At 41.5% G+C, this 23931-nt stretch overlaps 1 protein-coding gene across 3 annotated transcripts in view; it reads right to left on the bottom strand.

Annotated features, from left to right (window-relative positions):
• Nucleotides 1-2332: 2332 nt before the first annotated feature.
• LOC113981364 (protocadherin alpha-C2-like) overlaps nucleotides 2333-23931 on the bottom strand; it is an 80844-nt gene continuing 59245 nt past the window's right edge. For 2 of the 3 annotated variants that reach the window (XM_027708717.1, XM_027708716.1), the window contains exon 4: nucleotides 2333-4792. In XM_027708717.1, the coding sequence (XP_027564518.1) occupies nucleotides 4482-4792 (311 nt within the window). In that variant the 3' untranslated portion in view covers nucleotides 2333-4481. The remainder of the gene's footprint in view (nucleotides 4793-23931) is intronic. The other variant, XM_027708718.1, reaches the window with a different exon arrangement.

Genomic DNA, 23931 nt, shown 5'->3' with positions numbered 1-23931 from the left:
GTGGATCCTCTAGGGAGGAATGGAAACCACAGAGAGGAGAAAGAACCCAGGAGAGTAGCAAGTGCAGCATCCCCATATCAAGAGCTAATGGAAAATGAATGTACATGCTATCAATATTGATTTCATACTATGCTGGTTTAGGCCGTTCAAGGTCAGTAAAATGTGATAAAGCATTTATTTTGTTATAGCTATGCTATTCATTCTCTATCTGTTCAGCTTTGGTGCGGCCAAGCAGCCACTCAGGCATCTGTGAGCCTCATATAGGTCCTGATGTGATTCCAGCTACCACATGAAGCCCTTCACAACCATGATTTATTAATGCAGTATTTGGAGTCCTCAGCTTGTCCTATACTTTCCAGGGTTTCTATTTGCTTCATGCAGATTAAACTATGTGAGATATCAAAACATTGATCAGCTGTTCACTCATTTCTCCTTCAGAGATGTAGAAGAATAAACCACAGGACTTCAGTGTACATCTACACACCAAAGCCCAACTTTTTATCTAAGTGATATTTCTGCTCATTTACAGGAGCCTTAACAGAACTCTTGGCACTGTCTCAAAAAACTGTCTCTGTCCAGGAACAGCCAGTAGTTTCCAAACAAACAAATAACAGCAAAACTGAGGAACTTGCTCAGTTCTTTAGGACTCAAATGAGGATAATGGCTCAGCTCCTTCCTTAATCCTTGTCTTACATGAGATCTATGAAACTGCTGCTAGGGGAGAATTGGAAAAGCAAGAATAATTGTACGTGGTTTATTTTACCCAGCTGTTGACAAAAGTGATTGTTGAAAAACATCAAATGAGTGAAGAAGAAGGGGAAATAAAGATGATCCTAAAAGGTATCAAAACTGCCTGAAAATAATTCCATAATTTATTTTCATATATGAAATTTGGGAAACGTATTTTGGGTCCTGTGTTCTTCTCCTTATGTAAGATGATTGGCAAACTTCAGCTGGATCCCCTCCTGTGATGTGGAATGACCCAAGTACTGAGCAGAAAGAAACTGCACAAGATTAGGCCTTAGAAGCCTAATGTAAAATGAGATTTCTTTTTAATGACAGGATGTTATTAATACACAACATAATTCAGGTTTATTGTTATAAAAGCCCAATAGTTTTGACCACTGATCTTGTGTGCACAGAAACCAGACTTCCAAGGACAATGTGCTCACAGAAAGCATCTGTGAACTCTTGAGAGAAATAACCTGTTCAAGTAGTAAACGCCCTGCAATTGTAATTTCCTTGCTAACAAACTCTGCAGTGTATTTTGTCTTGCCCATTTCGTTGTCAGCAGGAGGATAAACTAAACTTTTGCTTCTTAATTTGTGAAGGTCTTGGCCACCTCTGGTTCTCAATTCCCATCGTTGTGTGGTGTTCCAACAGTAACCCCTAAAACTGTGGCGGAATGTGCAGATTCCACCCCCACCCACCCCTGGTTCTCCACACATACTTCATGCCAAGGGTTTATCCTCCTCCTGGACAACTAAAATCAAGGATGTAACCGGTATAATTTATATATTAGTTATGAAATAGCCAAATTTCACTGCAGACATCTCAGCATTCCAGTTGCACTAGAGGTTCAAATAAGGAAAAATCTTTTAAGGATCTGGTGAGGTGCCTGATTCAGTCTTTTGAAAACACAGTGAATCAGTGGAATGTATAGCCTACTAATGCAACCCAGCCTCTTTTTAAACAATTCCAGCAAGAGCCTCTCCTCTCCTCTGAGAGTTTTTTTCTCTGCTCTATCAGCTCTCCATACTGGAATTATTATCTTCAGATATTCTGCTCTTGTCTTCCAAGGCATACAGTCCCCCTGAAGTAAGCACCTGCATCAAAGGCAGCATTGGTAAATGTAATTTTGTGTTCAAACCAGCAAATTGGAGACATACTGCAGCTCTTGGTTTATTCTGATAGATGCAAGACTTGGAAAACCTGCTGTGTGTGACCACTGATGAGAAATGACTGAATCAGACTGGCTTGCATAGGGGAAAATGCAAGCACTCAAAAGAAGAACAAACACTCAATTAAAATCTAAAAATAATCAAATGTTAAAGATTCCTGTAAGAATTAAATCCTTGTGCTGGATTTTTACCAGAGGCGTTGAGAGAACGACTTTATGATGAGTATAAAACAACTGTATCCTTCTGTGTGTTTAAGTTACCTCTGTAACTCCAGTTGATGAACGTTTTGGGAGCTCTTGGATTAGTCACCAAATAAAAAAAAGTACGTCTAAAGGTACTTGCATAGCACATTTGCATAAAGGAACAGTTCCCTCCCCAAAGCTTAATTTTTTTCCTCTTGTCTAGCCTTTAAAAGTGAATCAAGGATTCTCTTTCACAAGTAGCACCTTTTTATTGTCAGTAAAACAAGACTGGTAGCAAAAGAAAACTCTAAATAGACCACATGAGGCCATTGGTGGTTCATGCTTTGAGATATGAATTCTTTTATTAGAGCTTTTCTGTGATGTTTTAAGACTTGCTGCAGGTTCTTAAAAATGAATAGGAATTGTTCTATTCTGAACTGTCAGCAGTTTGGAAACTTAAAACATCCAGGACATGTCTCAAGAAATCCAGTTGTTCTCTTTGATCCTAGATTAAAGGGCCTGTTAGAAATTTCAGAGCTATGTAGTTTCTTACACAGTTCCAATTAACACGACACTTGAGCTTTATTCTGTGAATGTACAATAATGTAGAAAACTCCTTGGAATTCCCTCATCAGCCATATTCTATTTAAAAATACATGTATTGGTTTTATATCAACATCCTCAGCCACGTTCAACACTCCATTTATACCCTCAGGTTTAATTCACAGAACTTCAGCTTCACAGATTCTTACCAATAAATCCCAAAATGCATGCATGGCTTGGTTTAAGAAAGATATTTTACTTGTGTTTCATACACAAAAGAACTGATAATCAACAGTGGCTTAAAAAAATTAACACTACTGCACTTTTTCACAAGTGTACAAAAAAGAAATAATGAATTTACATTCAACGGTAAAGCTTAAAGTCCACTCTAATAATAGTTGCATTGACATTCACATACACAAGCACAGAATAAATATTTCAGGATTCTTATAAGAGCATACAGCATACATACAGTACTTGAATTTTACATAGGGAGTGTTAGTAGGGTCAGAAGTTCATAATCTCATAGAAAAGTTAAACTAAAATCAGAAAAGGTTGTGTGGGAGGTAACACCAAGGTACTGCACAGAGCTAGCAGGTTAATAAATCCATTTGTGTGAGGAGTTTGCTTCTGCTTCTTCATATTAGGACAGTTTGTTTGCAAAGGTGTATTCAAAGTGCAGATTAATGAAAAAAAAAAAAGAGAAGATATTCTTGTATTTATTAATACATGCAAGAGGCAGCCCTCAAGTCACCCGACAGAATAAAGCTGTTATTGGCAAGTGGCCGATATAATACAGATGTTTCAGGCAATTTTTCTAAAGCACTTTAATAGCAGCAATTGTAATTTATAATGGCTCTAGATTGACTTCTGTTTGGGTTAAAGGGCATCATATTTCTTTGACATTTACAGCTATATTTCTTTATAAATAAATATCTCAAATAACAAATAGCATAGTTAACGTTTCTTTTTTCTCTCTTTTGCATAAGTGTCGTGGAAAAACTCTGACTTTTTCAGAGACATAATGTGCAAAATAATGTTAGAGTGGAAATAGGGACACAGAGCATCACAGTTACATTCCTGGGATGTCAGCCCAGCCCTTCTTACACTCTCAGGGCTGGTCTTGCCAGGGTAATGCAGGGCTTTAAGGGACAATTTTCCCAATGGCTTGCTTGGTAAATAGATATAATTTATGGTATCTTAAAGAGCTGTAAATGTGAGGTTTCATTCAAAGCAGTGTGTACAATACGTCATGTATAGGACTCAGTATTTCCACACAGTGACTTCTCAAGATTTGACAAGTCTGCTCATCTCCTTTCAGGTATTTTCTCCCCAGCCTGAACATCTTTGAACATTTGTGTTCATTAGGTGTTTCCTCTGTTGCATATTTACCAGCTCTTCTTGCATTTTATAATCTGATCTCGTATCACCTAACTGACATCTGCACACAAATATTTCCAATCAGATAGAGGGTGCACAACATTAAAACTTTTAAACCTGTCCTGTAAGTGTCATCAAGACAGGAGCACAGGAACCACAGTGCAGAGTCCAACCTCTCACTGGCTGTACTGTGAAGATTCTCCTTTTCGGCGTAGGAGAAAGGAAACTTGTGTCTGCTTTTTAGATTCTGAAAACAAGCCAGAGTGGAGAAAAAGAGTTAACACCAGACTTAATAAAGCTTTTAAGACAAAACCTGTTAAGCAATTTAGACAGACACTGAATTTCCTGCTGATTTTCTCAAGTCTGTACATACAGGAAATTTTTTAACAGTAGGAAGAAGTTGGGAGTTGCTACATAGGAGAAATCTGCCATTATTACAAAAACTGGCTAAGTGGGTTCTTTCAGTATAAGCCCCTCACTGGTCACTGTTCTCAGTGGTGCTGTTGCCCTTTTCTTTTTTCTCCTGAGTCTTGTTTCCCTTCTTCTTTTTCTTCTTTTTCTTGGTCTCTTCCTTCTTGCCAAAGGTTATGAAGTCACTTTTGTCAATTTGGCTGTTTGGTGGCTCCTGCCGGATGGAGATGATTGCAGGAGATCCTGGGATAATGAATTTGTCTGGCAACTCACCAGGACCACCTTGTTTGGAATTGCCCGGTCCAAATTTAAAGGTCCAGCTGTTGCTGTTCACACCAGCTCCCACTGGGGGGGACACCTCTCCCGCCTCAGGTTCTGAAAAAGTCAAAACAGCAAAAAAAGCTTAAAGCATCATTAAATACAAGCCCTCAGTGAGCATCAGCTTCCCCTTTGAAAGCTCTGGCTTCAGCCTAGTGACTCCTGGTTGCCTGGCTGCTCATCTGGGGGTTACCCACTGGTTCTTGCCCAGGCTGCTCAGTGTTAGCACACACTGACTCACTCCGTGCACTGCTGGGCCCAAGAGGCTTTGGACTCTTGTGCCTTGAAACACGGTTGTTCTTTATTCCTCTTTTGAAGTATATGAAATAAGAGATGGCTGTGATGCAGCCCACTGTAATGTTTTAAGGCAGGAAACACAAGCTCGTGTATTGCATGGCAAAAGAGTGTCAAGTCTTCTGGGACAGGGTTAGAAGAGTGTCCAAGGCAGCCTTGGCATTATGCACATCCATTTGGGATATTTTAGCAAACCATCCTCTCAGCTGTGTCCAGGATTCCTCATGGAGGAAAAGAGTGTCTGAAGGGATGGTGTCAGAGGATGGACCCAGGCTCTGCTTGGTGGTGCTGAGCAATAGGACAAGAGGTAACAGAAACTGATGCTCAAGAAGTTCCTCCTGAACATGAGGAAGAACTTCTTCACAGTGTGAGTGACCACACACTGGAACAGACTGCCCAGAGAGGGTGTGGAGTCTCTCTCACTGGTGATATTCTGGATGCAATCCTATGCCATGTGCTCTGGGATGACCCTGCTTGAGCAGGGAGGTGGGACCAGATGAGCCACAGTGGTCCCTTCCAACCTGAGCCATCCTGTGATTCTGAGCTGGTGCATCCCTGAGAGGAACCTGAGGCCAAGTAGCACGTGTTTGTGTGTTTGTGTGTGTGCAATGTGGCTGAGCAGCAGACATGGCCCTAGAGCAAAACCAGGAGTGAATTGAACTGGGCAGAGATACTGCAGGACTCCTTCCATCAGGGTGCACAATCTGGTCTCAGAAATATCCATGGTCTTCATAGGTTATCCTGATATTTTTTACAGATCACAGCATTTTATAGAGAAAAATATAAAGTTCTGTCCCCAGATTTAGGTTTGCACTATGAAGCAAGTTTTAATTTTATTTCCATGATTTTGATTAGATTGAGCTAATCGGATTTAAATGTTTGTGTATGTTGCTCTGACAAGGACCATTTTCTAGCATAGTGAATTGCAACAAAATTAGGTTCTTCCATGAGAGAAATTGTTAAAACCTGGTTGTTTTCTTTTCTCTGAAACTTTGAAAGCTTGTTGTTATTTATGGAACTCCCAATTTTGAATGGGAACAGCACAGCTATTTTAATACATCATTTTAAGTGTTTAAAGGACTCTAATCAGGGGAAGGCTCAATGTTTATGCACTGATGCTAAAACCCTCAAATCGGATGAAAATATTCTTATCTACACCCTAAAAATGCAGTATCAAAACACAGGACCTCTCACACTTTTAACACTCCCAGCCACACACAAACCCTTGCAATACCACACAAAAAATTCCAATACCATTGATTAAGTCTCAGCATCATGTATCAGAGCTGTCCAGTTGAAGAGGTAAAGATGTTTGGGGTAAGGAAGGAGGTGGGAACTGTGCTGATACAAGGAGGGGTTGGAAAACCATTTGAGAGGGACTCCATTCCCTTGGAAAAGGAGGGAAGGGCACCGAAAGACAGAGAAGAAATGTCTCCCACTGTTAAAAGAGGGCAGGAAGAGAGAACAAAACAGATAATCTAGAGGGAGATCTCCAAGGTTTTGCCAGTAAACATCAGCTACTGGCTACTCTGTACCCCTGTAGCAGAAATGAAGAATACTGCATTTGTTCTATTTGTTCTGAAATGAAGAGCGTCTCCTCTATTTCTTATTCTCTAATGATACTTCATCTCCTGTAACACTGTTTGTACAATTTTCTATTTTATGAAATAAACTATGTGTTGTGCATGCAGACATAAGGGTCTCCTGGTTCAAAAGCTAAAAAAAAGCATATTCTGCTGCTTGACAACCTTTCTCCTGCCTGGCAGCAAAATAAACACGTCTGGGAAGCATGATTCCTTTTTTAAGCTTTTCTGTACTTACACAGGATGTCCAAAGTTACAGAGCCAAAGAAATGTGAATATACAACATATTGGAACTATCTCTGAGGCCATCTATGTAACAGGTTTGGCACATGGAATCTTTGGCACCTTTGAACCTCCACAGCACATGGAGGTGACACGACTGTTTTACAATGTGATATTTAATCAAGAAGAGACTGTACACTTCTTTTCCCCCTAAGATTGTATTAAATGATGAAGAAGTTTTAACTTTGAACTTACATTCTTTCCAGGAACAGCTGAAGCTGTTTTAGTGACCTTAACCTGTCTAGTCTCAAATATATTTTTTAAGTGATTAATAATGTGAAAGTTCCTCTATTTTATTAGTTGTAGCTTTTCTGTAAATTTCTTACAGTCTTAACTATCAACTCCAGATTTTTTACATGTTTCCTGTTAGTAACAGCAATGTCCTAGAAAGTACTTTCATAATAAATGCATTAATATGAACCAGCTTTCATTCCTGCTTAATAAATTGTTTTGCTCAGGTACAATTTATATCACTTTTGTTTCTTTGAGATGATGGATTACAAAGGTGAATTTGTGTGTCTTGGCCTTTTTCCAAATTATTAATCAATTGGCTTTCTGCAGCAATACAAAAATGTGAGCTTTCATATTGTGCCTAATAAATTAAGCCCTTTTTGACAAATAAATCCTTTCTTTTTTCCCAACAAGCCCACAGAACATTCATTCTAAACAATGCTGGCCCAGACCCAATGCTCTTTTTCTGTTCCTGGCAGGAAAAAGACAGCTGAAGGTGACCTCAAATCATGTTTGACTCCACCCTTGCTCTGGTTGGGGAGAACCCTGCAGCAGTGAATTGCAGAAAAATTACTTTGAAGAGTACAGAGTGACAAGACTCTATGGACTGCAGGGCCACCACAGCACAGCTGAAACGACACAGGGTGTGGCTGTGCCATTTTTATGTGAGCATAGAATCACAGAACCATGGAATCGACTGGATTTGAATGGATCTTAGAGATCATCCTGTTCCAACCCCCTGCCATGGGCAGGGACACCTTCCACTAGCCCAGGTTGCTCCAAGTCCCATCCAACCTGGCCTTGGACACTACCAGGGATGGGGCAGCCACAGCTTCTCTGGGCAACCTGTGCCAGGGCCTCCCCACCCTCACAGGGAACAATTTCTTTCTAATATCTCATCTAACCCTGCCCCCTGGCAGTGGGAAGCCATTCCCCCATGTCCTGTCACTCCAGACCCTTGTAAATAGTCCCTCTCCCTCCTCCCTGTCAGCTCCCTTCAGGCACTGGAAGGCTGCAATTACATCACCCCAAACCTTCTCTTCCCCAGGCTGAGCAATCCCAGTTCTCTCAGTCTTTCCTCACAGGAGAGCTGCTCCATCCCTCTAATCAACTTATTAGGTTGGACACAAGACGTAAGACAATGACAGTGACTTTATGTTACTCATTTTACCACACAAATACAGCAAAGTGCAAGAACCCAGGGTATCCCTAAGGTACAGTATCTCCTGCATGAAACCTCCTGCCAGACTAATCGGGTGCACAAACACATCTGCATTACTGAAATCTAATTCAGAGCAGGATATTGACCCTTTAATCTGGTTCTGCCTGGAAAAATCCACTCCCCAGATGAAGTCAGTAATATTTGCTCCAAAACCATCTGACATCACGTATCCAAACACAACAAACCCATCACACCTACCCTGGAATCAGGGTTCTGTCAGACTGTGGAGGTTTGCTTCCCTTTCTGTATGGTTTTCTGCCAGACCCCAAATATGTTTGTTGTCCATACAAACTAAGCATTTTAAATTCTCCTTAATACTCACTAAGCCAAAGGAAACTAATTATCTCTGCAGCTGCGTGGAGAGCTCACATACAAAAAAGACAGAGACAGACAGAACCTAATGAGTTAATAGCCATCATTTCCTACCAGTGGGGCTTCACCAGTCTCCTCAGGAAATTTCTCTTCTGCGTGATTTACCTGATAACATGTGTGTTTATCTGTATTGGCAGACTGAAGGTCACAGTTCAGCTGTACTAACAATGCTGTATGTTTAGGCATTTTCAGATCAAGGATAAATGTCATCTACTACTTATTTCCAAAGCTTCCTTAAACATCTCTTCTGTTTCTTATCAGCAGGAGTTCAACAACAAAAACTTTCCACTTAGATGCTATTTTACATTTAATGGGATTAGTTGTACTTCTCTTGCATATTTTCTGGGTCTTATTGAATGCTTCAAAGTTGTTTATTAAACTTAGAGGAAAATCTAAATAAAGCAAACCCGCCAGTTATATTCATGACACTTAATTTAAGACATTATATTTCTTTTCTTCCTACAGTACAGAGGATTGTACTGAGTTGCCAATGTTCCTACATAAAAGTTCAGAGTCTGGTCATTTCCTGGTGTAACTCATAGGATTACTTTGGAGACTGCCCCTTCACTTTATTCTTAAGGAATACGGCAGATTTCATGTTCAATGACCAAATAATTAAATTTTTAAATGCTTGCATGCAGCAGAACCCAAAATCTAGGCTGCACCTGCAGGTCCTGATGCTTCTTCGCCTGTGTGTCTGCGAGCTAAAATGGGAGATGAACTTTTCACCCCTTCCATCTTTTACTCTCACCGAAATACAAGTGTCTCAGTAGACTTTAAATGGAACCCAGAGCAGCAGAGACTCTGCAGTCGAGTAGATCACATATTTAGATGGCACGAAGTGACTTCTAGGCTGTCTTTCAAAATACTTCTTTTTCTATCCCGTGACTGCTGTCTGAACTGCACAGGCAGATTTACACATAAAAAACCACCAAACATACTCTAAAATCACCTATCTGAAAGCTTGAGGGAGTACAGTACGGTGCATAGCTATTTTTTTTCCTCTTCCAGAAGCATTTACTGGTCACATGCTGTAGCCTTCTACCTCTCACCGGACTTAAAAAACACAGAAATCTCGGTCAGCAGGCCCTCGTTCAACAAGCCCTAATTGCTCTGAAAGCACCTGATTTCCTACACATTGTCAGATAGAAACTGTCATATCACACTGAGAAGCTGTGGCTGCCCCATCCCTGGAAGTGTTCAAGGCCAGGCTGGAGAGGGCCCTGAGCAACCTGGTCTAGTGGAAGGTGTCCCTGCCCATGGCAGGAGGTGGAATGAGGTGAGCTTCCAATCCAAACCATTCCATGATTCTATGTGGATGTCACAGATTCCAAGATCCCATCATGGGGGCAGGTTGCAGGTGAGCTGTGTCACCTCGCTGAGCACCAAGCTCCTCACCTGACTGCTCCAGGCAGTCCTGCTCTCAGCACACAGGGTTTCCAGTGATGTCTAAGTCTCCCTATACTCTGTGCAGGGAGCCCAGGCACCTGCTACAAGGAACAGGTTTCCTAAAATTTAGCCTGTAGCAGTTGTGGGCACCTTCTTTTTATTTTTCTAAGACATCCACAGAGTAAGACATCCCTTTTCTAAATTCAACCACCAAAACACAGGCATCCTCTGTCTAATTTAACTGTTGCTACAGTATGTAAAGAGAGAGACAGGCACCCTCAGAAGTCAGTTCAACCCACCGAGCTAAAATGCCTGGTTTTAGATGCACTGAATTCTCTCTGTTCCTCTCCTCTCTCTGCTGGAGCTGTATTACCTTTGCTTCTTTACAGATAAAGCCCACCCAGAAAATTTATACTAGACAGCTAACTTTTGGATGGCTGGTGAAAAAGGAGCTGAATTCTACCCTCAGGAGCAAGCCAAGCAGCACCATGGCTTGGGGGGTGTTGTACTAATGACCATGCCAGAATATTTCAAAAAAAGAAAAAGTTCGAAACTAATCTCTTTAACGGTGACAGCCACAAAAAATCCTGTGCAACTGTTTGCAAGATGAGGCCACTTTCTCAGCCCTAATCCTTTCATGGGATTTTCATTTGGGCAAGCACTGGCATGTTCTGTTCAGAAACACCTGAGAGAGCTCAGCCACGTTGTTAAAATTGCACCATTTCCACCCCTTAAAAGGCCACGTTTTAGTTCTGGCAGCAAAGACACCAGCACAGCTTAGAACCTGTGCTGCAGAACTCCAAAGCACAGGTCTGTCACTGAGATTTCAGGTGCTGCCTTCTCTGATGCAGAATTTGCAAATTCACTCAACTTTCATCAGCCTGTAAAACCACCCAAGCTGAGAGGTAATACTGAGTGATGGGTACAAACAGCCTGAAATTGAGACATCTTCTAAATTTGGGGCAAAATGTCTGCTCACGGCACATGTCATCACTCAGCCCAGGAATCGATATCCCATCAGGTCTGGGCTAAGCCTGTAATTTCCATCTAACTGACATTTTTCTCTCTTTTGGGGAGGCCTTGTGTTTTTTTCCTGTCCCTGTATAGCCCCACAGCTCCAATCTGGTGTTTGCTAGGAACAGGTGGTGCTTACTGCCCATAATGCGAGCTGCCCGTATACTCTGAGCGTCATTACATCGGCTCTACCTCCTATGCCTCTGCTGCTTTCTTAAAGAACCTTTGTCAGAAGAAGGCTAACTCATGTTAGAACAGATGTGCCCCTACTCAAGGGGGAGAAGAGGAAAGCGTTTCTGTGCAGCTCTGTCTCCCTGCAGAGACATTTTTGACTGTGTGACATGCTCGGCCAAGACAGCAGCTCGTTTTTGCTCTGTTTCACCCCTCTCACCACTCACCACTTTGTCCCTGTCTTTAAAAATATGGTGGCTCGTGGACTCAGAAAATCATTTAGGTAAAAGCTTTCAATCGAAACTTCTGTTATTATTAAAGTTAAAGGAAATATTTTTCAATGTTCTTTTCCCACACAGCAGAACACGCCGACTAAAGCCATGGAATACCCCGTCATTAATCACAGCCCCTTCTGTCCGCAGGTCAAAGGAGCAAAACACATTAATTAAATGAATTTATTTAAAACTGAGATCAGGCAATAAGCAGGAAGCAAACTGCAGAGAAAGCTAGTCATTAACCTGATTTCTCTCTTCCCTGCCTCCTCTGCTGATGCTGTACTGACTGCAGCCTCTGCCTCTGGCAGGCTTAATGAATATTCACCATGATAAAGAGTCTGACATTCTGCACTGATTCTGAAACAGCACATCCAATGCAAACAGCGTGCTCTGAAAAACCCTCTCTGTGTCATTTGGAGGATCTCTGCGGACATTCTGGCTTCACTGATCATCCCTAAGCCTTTTTGGGATTAAAATGCCCATTTAATCTTTTTTTTTTTCCTGAAAAATGAAACAAATTAAAAAAACCCCAACAAACCCACAAAAAAAGAAAGCAAATAAAAATCCGTCATCAGCATGATAAAAAGACAGATATAGAACTGAAAGACAGAGGAATGATTCAGTCAGAACAAAATTGAACCATTTTAACTATCACTTTGCCAAACAATCCCAGCCATCTCCAGTGACTGTGTCAATTTGGAGCCTTAAAGAAACACCCAAATAATTCTCACTCTCTGCTCTCCCATCTGTTTGACCTGTTCTGCATTAAGGAATCAGAGACAGGAGGAATGAACCAAATGAAAACTTCTCCCCACGAAGAAGCCTGTAGCTTTAATCCAGTGCTTGGATTTAAAGTCAGTATTATTAAAGAGGGTAATTATAGCACATATGTTGTAGGAGATCTGTAACCCCCCACTGCTCCAACATCCAGTCCCAAAGCAGGGGGTGGGCACGGAGGTCACTTCCAGCTCACTCCCAGGTTAGTGTCCATGCTGACAATGACCATTAATATACACAAAGATTATTTACCTCGTTATAAGAAACCAATCTTACATGGCTGTGTATTAAAGTAATTGTCTCAGCTACCAAATAGCTCTGCCAGCATAGTCTGAGATATGGGAAACCAAAATTTAATTTGCTCGCTACCACAGCCTGCTGTGGCCAGAGCACAACAAAGGGTAAATGGCTTCTCACAGATGCTGAAGAAGCAAACAGAGCAGTTCCTCTCATTCTTTTTTCACTAAAAGAGGCTTTTCCTCCTATAAAAATATCAACCTTCTCAGCTAATATCCTCTTAGTGCTGTACCTGTGTCTAGTCCTGCTACCACAGGTAGAACTTGCCTTGGAGAGCACAAATTTTAACCCTTTCCTCAGCAAACTGAGGGCTAATCTGCTGCATCACTGAGACAGCATGTGCACGCATCCAGGATGCTCCTTGTCATCTTTTCAGCTCAAATTTAATGTTGGATTTGGGGAGATGCAGCATTTGAATGTTTGTGTCGCATGCAGAGGTCATCAGGGAGAGATTAGTCCTGCAATATAAGATAGATATATTTTTATTTGGGCATTTCCCCATGTCTGCAGGCTCACAGTGACTGTTTTTAAGAGTTCATAGCTGAAAATAGCAAAAAAAAAAAAACACAAAGAAAACAAATCTCAAACCAACCAAACAATAAAACCCCAAATTATTTTCATCTCATAAATGTGCTGTTAATACAGTGTGGGCAGTTAAAGCACCAGCCCTTCTGCCCTGGATTTAATGCAAACAATAAGGGAAAGAGCAGTGAGTAGCACAGAAAAATTGAATTTGGGGTTGGAGGGACTGCTCTGCCCCTCAGTACTCGGGAAGGGAGAGGGTGGTGTGGGTAGTAGCTGGGGACAATGTTCCCCTGAGGACCTGTGGTGGGTGCCCCACCTCCACCTAAGAGAAGGCTTGTCTTTGCCTTCCTGTCAAACCAGGTGCTATGTAGCCTAAATGTCCTAATTAAATGTCCTTAAATGCACTAAACTGAATGACTACAGCAGCAAGCAGCTCCCCAGACCTCTGCTGAAGGCTGATTTTAGGAGTGCCGGGTGACGCATCCCAAAAACATGGACGTAGAAGCAGACCTTTAAAAAATGGGACGTCTGCTTTGTGGCTCAAATGTCCCTCTGGATGTGACCAGGAGAGGGGTGGCACTCTAACTGCTTCCATCAGGCTGGTGCTGTGGGTGGAGGCTGCCTCTTTATATAAGGACATGAAATATTGCAAAGAGAGCAAAAGTCACTGCAGAAAACAAAGCTCTGAATGTCGGGAAGACAAAACACATCTGGGCACTGCTCAGTCTCATGTTATGGAAAGCCAATTCTGGTTACTGTGTTCTGTCAAATTTAAATAACAAATAATTTGACTCTTACATACAAGCCCTTTTATTTGACAGACAACAGGCTCACAGAGCATCATAAATCCTGATGTGAAGGTGAAAAGGAGGAAGCATTTCCTGGCTGCTGCTGGAGCCTGTAACAGTACCCTGGGGCCAGCCAGCCCCCTCCTCCCCTTGCTCTCTGCTAGATGAGCTGTTGAATGGAGGCCAAGAGCACAGACTTGCAATCCCAGTCGACTCCTGCCACTGGAGGCCACTCTGCTTCTATGGGGTGAACAGGATCAGCTCGGACTCCTGTCTACAGCCACTGCAGCCACGTTATGCCTCAGCCCCCATCTCTATGGCTGGCTGTGCTTGATAGCCCAAAGAAGGAAAATTTCAGGTTACTTGAAAGGAAGGATTTAAATGTTCTAGTGTTGGATTGTTTTTACAAGGGCCTGGAGGGACGGGACAAGGGGGAATGGCTTCAAAGTGACAGAGAGTAGGTTCAGACCAGGGTAACAGAAAAAAATTCTTTACTATGAGGTGGTGAGGCCCTGGCACAGGTTGCCCAGGGAAGTTGTGGATCCCCATCCCTGGAAGTGTTTAAGGCCAGGTTGGATGGGGCTTGAAGGTCTAGTAGAAGGTGTCCCTGCCCATGGCAGGGGGTTGGAACAAAATCATCTTTAAGGTCCTCTCCAACCCAGGCCATTCTGTGATTCTGTGATTTCCTGGACAGGCTCAGCTTGTTTTTATTTGTGTTCACCTTGGACAGTGAACACTGCTGAGAGAATTGAGTTTAATTCAGTCCTTCCTGCTTACCCTCAACAAAACTGTTTACCATGTACCAATCCCTACAGCTCTGAAAACCTTCTGCAGGTAATCTTACCTGAGCACAGTCCATATCACTGCTGGTGCACAAAGCCCTGCACAGCTCCCAAAACCCAGTGCTGGTAGGCAAGAGAGAATCCCCACCATTTAACTGAGCAGAGTTAATAGAAAGCCAGCAACTATGGAAACTTGAAGCATCAGTTTTAGCCTTTCAAGGCAGAATCTAATTTTAACCAACTAATTGGATGAAGTAGTAGTGAAAGAGAAAGGGACACATTTCTGTCAGTGCTCTTAGAGGCATCTATTTTAAACATGAATGAATGTGTGAGCTTCACCACTCAGAGAGGATAGAATAGCAATGGATCAGGGACACACGAGAAATAGTCTTAAAAGACAATTTTTCTTCTCACTTTATCATCTATGTTTAGCTTACAGACTTCAGCCATTCCTATTGCAGATGGCTCCCACCCCTGCAGCCCAAACCATTGCAATCTCCAGACCAGTTGATTACAGGGTAAAGCTTTCTGCTTCTTAAAGGAAAAAAAAACCCATACAAAGCTTCAGAGAGTGGGAAATGCAGTTCCTTGTCTCTCAGAGGTTGAAGGTGGCTCTGTGCTCTGAACCTCAGAGCTGACACCTGTTCCCTGGCTCCCTGTGGCTCTGGTCACAAATAAAGGGATCATTTTACTAATATTTTATGGATGAAACCTGAAACTGGCCTTTTCTCTATCTGCATCACAAAAGGGAAGAAAGGGTACTATTACTGTTTTGTTTAGTTTAATTTTGTTCTCCTCAAGTGATTTCTTCACTTGAAAGTGAACTACACCAGACAGGTACACAAAATCCTTCAGCTGACCCACTTTGACTAGTTTGTCACTAAACCTCTGCAAATTCTCCTCCTCTGAAAGCCAATTAACTAACACTAACCAATGCCTATTTTGATTCCCACTGATATGGCTGTCAGCCAGCAACCTGCCCTAAGAGAGGTCTGTCACTGTAACACCTTCCACAGGAAGGGGCTGTAAAACTAAAGATCCCACAGCCCTCAAAACAGACTTTGGCAGTCACAGCCCTCTTTCCCTTCCACAATATATATGTCACATTAGCAGCTTCCTATCATCTCCTGTTAGGATCACATCCCATTATTATTCCTTTTCACTGATATGGGATGAATGGAGCTAATAATATTTTGCATCAGTTAAAAAGGAATCTTAATTAAATGTGATGAGTAAGTGCTAATACAATATGATAAGCCCCCTGGATAAGCACGCTACACAATTCCTCTCTCTTTCAGAATCCCTTAAAACATTCTTCAAGAAGAAAATGGAGGTGACCTTGCAAAGACTCCTCACATCCCTTCTCCTACTGCAGAAATAGGTTTGCTTTTTCAAGTGGTTGCAAGTCATCATTTTTCTCAGGTTGTAGGTAAATCTAAGTATTGTGATCATTTAGAGTCATCTACGTCTTTAACCCTTTAAAGCAGATTTTTTGGTGCTGGTGAGATGAACCAGCCTGACTGCTCTGGAAGTCTGGACCTACTGTATCATGGATTCAAGCTTTCTACCTGTTTGTCCTCCCCTGCAGCTAAAAGTTCTCTCAAAATTGAGCCACATGATGAGAAGCCTGCATTAGGTTTTCAAGGGATATGTACAGGTGTAGTTGTCCTGAATTTGACAGATCTGCATGCAGATCCATCAAACACCAAAAACCACCTGTGGCTGGTTTAAATGTGTTTATGAACCTCCTAACTTGCTCAGTGCTTTATTCTGCTTGGTCACATAAACTGAAATCAGGTGATGAGCTGTAAAGGCCATATGATGCTGATACAAAATTTAACAAAAAGATTAGTTGAGGGGGAGGATAATAAACAATTAGGGAATATTAAGGTATGGTTATCTAAGTAAGGCTGAGATCAGAGTTGGCAGCTGCTCAAAATGGATGGTACCACACTGCAACAGCCATTTGAACAGTTGCAGATGCCTTTGTGTCTTGTCTCTTAGACTACTTTCTTAAATATTCATCAGATGGTAAGTATTAAGTCTAGGAGGCCCTTGGATGCTTAACACTTCCATCAAAAGTGGGTAGAGCTATCTCAGTTGATTTTTGATCACTATAACCTTTTCAGAATAGAGCTCTCATAATCCCAGCTTAAGAGTTAGTAAATGATGTGCTTTATATTTCAATTATTTTTATTTTCATTTTATAGCCCAAATAATGTTTTAAGTGAAGAATTGTTCCTTCAATGGAACAACTGGAGAAATGGCTCAGATTTGTCCTTCCATGTAAAAGGATGCTTTACATTATACTCAGGAACTGCTCATTTGCTAATGAGCTCTCTCAAGAAAGGCTCAAACAGTTGTAGTAACATATCAGAAACTTATTTATTTAATATTCCTGCCATTTCCCTTCTCTGAAGGAAGTATTAAAAATGGAAGAACTGGCTTGAAATGAACAGGATGATCAAATCTGGGAAGTGAATTATTACACATAGATTGTAATGGATGTAAAATGGATGTCTGAGAGCAAAGAAAGGGAAACTAACTTCATTTCCACCTTATTGCTTAATGGAAGCTGACTTAGGAAAAAATCCTACCCTGATTAAATTTGAGAAAATTCACATTTCTTATAGCTGTGATTCCTTTAAATGAGGAGGCAGGGAGAAAATCAAGGACAGACTGTATCTGGATTGATAGCATAGTTATTTTCCTTCCAGGAAACATGTCATATTCTCAGGTAACTAGGACAAGCTGTCAAAGAATAGAAACATTTAAAAGATCTTAGTGTTCACAAAGGCTAAAAGGTGATATTATTGCTTCTCGAATCCTTCACTTCAAAAGGAATTTTAAATTACTATCTGGTGGGACCTACATGTAGAGTATTTTAAAACTATTTTAAGACTGAATTAAACTTAATACTTTTGTTTTCCATATTGTAGTTGTGTGTATTTTACACATACATTTAAATACAAAATTGGGTCATTCATTTCTGTGATAGATGAGGAGGTGACTGATTTCTGAATTATTACATATCAGAGTCTACTTTCCCAACACCTTTCCTCAGTCCCACCACTACGAGGTCAGGCCATGGATTAAAGGGTTTGTTACATTATGAACTCTGGATTTGGAATAGTACCTGAGTGGGTACTATGACCTGGTCCATTTTAATCCATGCAGACCATTCAAATTCAGAGTCCTGGTGTGTGGTGCAGCTCATGGATGTCAGATCATCTGATAATAAATGTATATTCCTGCAATACCAAGGAACACTGTTCTCCATGTGGGGACACCAGTACCAGAAAAATCAACTCCCCCAGCAGCCCTCCATCCCTGGAAATATTTAAGGTCAGGTTGGATGGGGCTCTGACCAACCTGGTCTAGTAGAAGGTGTCCCTGTTCATAGCAGGGGGGATGGAATGAGATGATCTTCTTCGTCCCTTCCAACCCAAACCATTTTGTGATTCCAGGATTCTGTGTCTCAGCTCTGGTGTATGAGGTGGCCACAGCAGCACCTTTTCATTGCAAAGGTGTGAGAGCAGCATGTGTCAGAAGGGGAGCACAAAGCCAAAAGAGCTTCATTCTCAGACTCTGCAACCTGACAGTCCCATGAAGGGGGATTTTTTCCAGCTATTTCCCTCACTGGAAAGAAGTGGGGGGGAAAAAGGCAACTTCTGCAGCCAAATGCCAGCTGCCTGGACAGCAGCAAGAGCTGCCATTCATTAATCTTGATGTGCCTTGTCCCACTAAGCACTAAGTGCAAATAGCTGTGATCCTTAAATTGCTTCATATGCTCTCTATGATCCACAACTGCAGCACAGAACCTCACTTCAATGTATTCCCTTTACACCAGACTTGAAGAAGAAATAGCTCGGGGTAGCCAGCGGAAACATAGACCATGACAACAAGGAGAAAAAAGCTCTATTTATATCTCTTCCTGCTGACACATGGAATAGCACACACTTCATTCAAGCATACACACAGCTGCTCAGTGGCTGGAATTTCTGCAGCAGCTCAGAGGCTGGAGGAAGTGCAGTCAAAGCACATATACTGTGTATGGAGGAGGAAAGATAGCAAAAGGATGCTTTAAAATGCTGTGCTTGATCTAGTTCATTCTACTCATGAGGGAGGCTCAGAATTCTCAATTTTATATTCAAAAACATGTCTGCATGTTTCCTGAAACTGGCACGAATATTTAATACCTCTTCTTCTAAAACTAGTATAATCCTGCATGCAGATCTTCCACAAGCAGCTACCGACTATTTTTGCTTCAGCAATTATCCAATTTGCATCTCTAGTCAAACAGTGAACAGGCAGACAGATTTTTATCTCTGTGTCTGAGCAAATCTGCCAGTGGCTTAAAGCTTCGAGTATCACTCTTCAGAAGGGGACAATACCTGGAGAGAGGACAAATATGTAGGCTCAATAGCAAAGAGAAGGGCCCTTCATCAGGAACTGTAGTAAGAGGACAAGGAGTAAAGGCTTCAAACTGAAAGAGGGGAAATTTAGTTTAGATACAGAGAAATTTTTCCCTGTGAGGGTGGGGAGGCCCTGGCACAGGTTGCCCAGAGAAGCTTTGGCTGCCCCATCCCTGGAAGTGTCCAAGGCCAGGTTGGACGGGGCTTGGAGCAACCTGGGATAGTGGGAGGTGTCCCTGCCCATGGCAGGGGTGGGACTGGATGGGCTTGAAGGTCACTTCCAACCCAACCATTCTGGGATTCTACTGACATGAGCCATATAGCCTTGCTTATAATACCTGAGAGAATCAAATAACAGAAATGAGTTATGATGGGTTTAGTCTTTTTTTTTGCAGAGGCCAGAGCTTTCCCTTTGGCACATATTTTTTAAAGATACAAACACAATTAAAAAAATCATGAGAGAGAAAACCAACAATACATCAATAAAACAACTGTTTCCATCTACTGAAAATAATGTGTTAATTGCTCAGTTACTCTCTTCAGGGCCTCAGACTTTCACCAAAATACACCAAATGGTGCCAGGTGAGGTGGCTGCACCTTTACTGAAGGAGCTGAGGTAAACTCATTGACCCAAAGCCACAGTGAGAATCTTGTTTTCCTTCCACCCAAAGTCTCCTGTCTGCCCAACTATGTCTGCAACTGCACCCAAACCTGCACAGCTTTCTTAAGGCAAAGCCCACTTCTCCCCCCTCCATAAATAACTTAGGTATCAGCTCATACTTCTCTCAAATATCCTCCCCACAGCTTTGATTTCATGCTCGTCTTCAGTGAATCACCCATTTCCTGCCTCCTAATCCTCAACTATCACAACCCTCTCTGCAGGTTTTCTGCTGCTCCTCCAGGTAATTCTGCTCTGGGCTCAGTAAAAAAAGCTGCATTAAGATAGAAAAATGCTGAGCAGGTGGCACTGCCATAGTCTAACACAGAGAGAACGGAATCAAGCTTGTTCCCTTGTGGCTGTTGTATTTTAATCACAATTAAATAATGAAAGAGCATAAACCGAGCCTGGATTTTCTCCTGTAGATTTTTCTACCCATGTGGGATTTTTGTGTCTCCAGTCTTTGCAATGCAGGATCATGTCAGGCCCGTTCATCCTGCCAGGTCACTTTACTTAAGTATCAGTAGTTTTGTGAGAATCTCAGGTTTCACATGGGGATTGAAAAAAAGTGAATTTTGGCTGCTAATGCACTAGAAAGTAAATAAAAGGAAGTCACTTGAGGCTGAAGTTTTGAGTGGTTTGGCAGCATTAGGACTGACCCAACACAATTTCATGGTCTGTTTATCCATTCTGTTCTCTACACCATCATGCATTTAATAACAGGTGCTTTCCCTTACCCAGGCATCTGTGACAAACAGAACATGTTATTCATATGCTGTTGCTGCAGACAAAGCAACCACCTCCAGAAATCCAATTCCAGTCAATGAAGAGCTCATGTCTGAGAACCACAGAACTGAGTAATCAATAACCATGCTCTGCAAGACAGAAGAATATCTTCTGATGGCTCCCTTCAATGCTGTGCACCTGCTTCTGGATTGTTTTTCAGTATTCCAGGATTATGCTGCTTCCCTAAAGGCTGTGCAGACCAACACTGTTATCCTGCATAACTGTATCTGGCACTTGACCTGAATATGTTCCTCCCAATTAGGCAGTGACATTCTCATCTGGAAACTCTGTTTGTACATTCAAACTGTTGTCTCAGCACAAAGGTGTACCCGAATTATTCTGAAAATCCAGTTGTGTGACACCACCTGTATCTCAAAAACTTTAGTGATTAGCATCACTTGGAAGCTTTTACCTCTGGATTCCAGAATCTTCTGCACTTTATTCCTCCCAGCCCACGTGTTACAAAGTGATGAGTCTCGGTCAGGAGGTGGGAGGACAAATTCCACAGCACAAATAACAATTACATCTCTTTCCCTAACTGCCAATCTCAGCAGAGAAATGAAAGACTTATTAACACCTAAATAGGAAAAAGCCAGTGGCTGTTAGCCTGGATTCTTCCAGGTCAAAAATGAAACACAGCAGGTCTGCAGAGGAGGTAGAATTTCTGCCCAGCACCTCTGAACAGGAGACCTCACTGCCAGGTGCAAAAATTTGTCCCCTTTCCCAAATGCTAAATGTACCTCAACATCCAAATATCCTCCTTAACTTAATCCATGTTGTATATTTTTCATATTTACCATCAGAATTGCAGAGTCTCAGATCACATATCCTGTATGGAAAAAACCTGCAACAGCTGCTTCTTTTCAAAGTAAAATAAAAGGCCATTCAAAGCAAAATCATCTCTTGTCTCCTCAGTTCCTCTGTGAAAGTAGGACTTTGTATAAAGACCAGAAAGCAAGTTCTGCTCTACAGGAATATCTGTTCACCAGTTTCACTCAGTATCTGAGCTGACCTCAACTATTAACCCAAGGTATGAAGTAAATATTTGTGCTTCCAAAAGTCACAAAATATTCACAAAAATTAATACCATGGAATTAACAAAGCTCCATGTTTTACCAGTAATTAATCTGAAATGCAAAATGGCCAGTTCTCTCATTTTGTGCATGCTACATGATGGCTGCTGCAGTTTTTGAAGGCTCAAAGGCTGCTCCAGCATTACATAATCAAAGAATTAAACAAAATCAAATCTATAATCCCTATGGCTTTAGGAAAAGCCATGGGAAGGGAGGGGAAGGAAGAAAAAATAATCAAACTGATGATATAGAAAAAAACAAACAAGAAGTTTAATTCTTTTAAAATCAGATGACCCTTGACTACTGAGCTCTGTATATGGGATTGATAATAATTAGTTTTCCTGGATCTTCTCAAGTATAATGTTCTGCACAGCTCAAAGGAAAGGTTATTGCTGTGAAGCCAAAATGGTAGAGCAAAGATTTAATTTCTATTTTCTCCAATTCCTAGGCTGCACCTCAATAGTAGATGTACAGCCAGTCCAATACAATCTTGTCCACTTTTCCTAGAATCTATCAGCATACTACCTAAATCCCAGGCAGTAGCATCAAAGACTGACAAAATGTTGGGGAAAAAAAATTGTTTGGTCTTCCAGGCACTGTGAATCATTTAGGGAAGACATCAACTAGACTGGGTGATTTACATTCCATAAGTGAGCTAAAAATAAAATTTAAAAAGATACAGATAATTAGGGTCTCCAATTAGGAGTCTCCTTGCCACAACCTCATCCTTTTAGTTCTGGAGAGAACAGCCACTTGCCTGAGCAGCACAGAGCCTCACTTTCCACAGAAAACACAAGATAAACATGCATGGAAGATTTTCACTCATTTCCAGGATTCAAAAGAAAATCTGGGGCTCTCCCACAAGAGTAACTGGATAACCTGATTTTTTTTTCAGCACAAACAGAAAACAATGAGACCTCACAGAGGTCCAGGTCTCAATGATCTTGGTCTAGGGCTGCTCCTAGAAATAGTCTGTGCACTGCATGAACCACAGTGGTTCAACAGTTTCATGAGGAAGGACATGACAAAACAAGGCTGAAACTCCTGGCCATGAGCACAACTAGTCATCTCTCCAGGGGGAACCAAAGCTCCTGCTCTTGGAAAGGAATCTCCAGGAGCAACAAGACTTCTGTGGCTTGGAAAGGACAAACAGCAAAAGCTGTGGTTCAAGGAGAACAAAATATAAGTATCATGTTTTCTGCTCCACAGTCAGATATTCTGTCCCCTCTTTCAAGTCAATGGTAAGGATGTTAAAAGCAATAGCTCAGTGCATGAAAATAATGCTGATGACCTGAAAGTGAGATACAAGTGCATGAATACAGCACTGGCACTTCAACAGGATGGTGGAAAGAGGAAGGAAACTATATGTATGTGGATTACAGAAAAAAAGTTATGGCCATGCAGATGGAGATTTCACCAGAAGTGAAGGATCAATACATAAGGATCTTCTCTATTCTGAAAAACCATCACAAAACCTGCAGCTAAAATGGTTAATAGTGTAGGAAGGAGAGTGGACGCAGGCAGGAACTCTGAACTATGAGGCTTTAACTCTTTCAAGAACCTGATCTTGCTGCATTATTGCAAGTTAACAATCTGAAGGGCTTCCAGGATACCGGTAAGAAAGTACAGAATTCAAAAAGCAGCTGGTGATCCTATAAACTGCTTACTCCTTTCTTGTCCTTTGGCTTGGGCTTGTCCATTCAGGCCCTCAGTCTCCTGTGGACTAGTGAAGTTTTCAGATGTTAGGTTTATTCACTATAGGACTCCTTCTGTGTTCTTCAGGCCAAATTTTCCTGTCTTGGGACAGGTTTAACCTCACTTAAATACACTGTAAAACTGAGTCTGCAATGAAAGGGAGATAGTTGGCTACATACTTCCTACACATTTCTAGGGTATGATTCTGTGATTTTTCTCTAGGCTTACTTTCTTATCCAATAAATGGTAATTCAGTGCCATTCAGATGTGTTGGAGCTCCTCTATTATCTGCATATATCAATAATTTTTTTTCCAAGCCCTAATGCCCTTAAGCACTTACTCCCAGAAATGCCTTCCAAAAGCTGAGACAGTCAGCTCGTTCTCCCTGACAGAACACAGTCCTTGCATCACAATCACAAAAGACTACCTTGGGCAGCTCACTTGTCCTCAGATGGTGGAAATAGCTGATACTTTTATCAATGGGTTGTCAATAGTGATTCTCAGCTTGCCTGCAAATTTTTAAATAATTATTTGGCTGTGGATTTGCTTTTCTAATTTTAGTGAATA

This window comes from Neopelma chrysocephalum, unplaced genomic scaffold (genome assembly GCF_003984885.1).
Source record: "Neopelma chrysocephalum unplaced genomic scaffold, ASM398488v2 Primary Assembly neopelma1_96505, whole genome shotgun sequence".
Lineage (NCBI taxonomy): Eukaryota > Metazoa > Chordata > Aves > Passeriformes > Pipridae > Neopelma > Neopelma chrysocephalum.
Note: the sequence above shows the minus strand (reverse complement) of the source record. Positions and strands in the feature narration are given on the sequence as shown.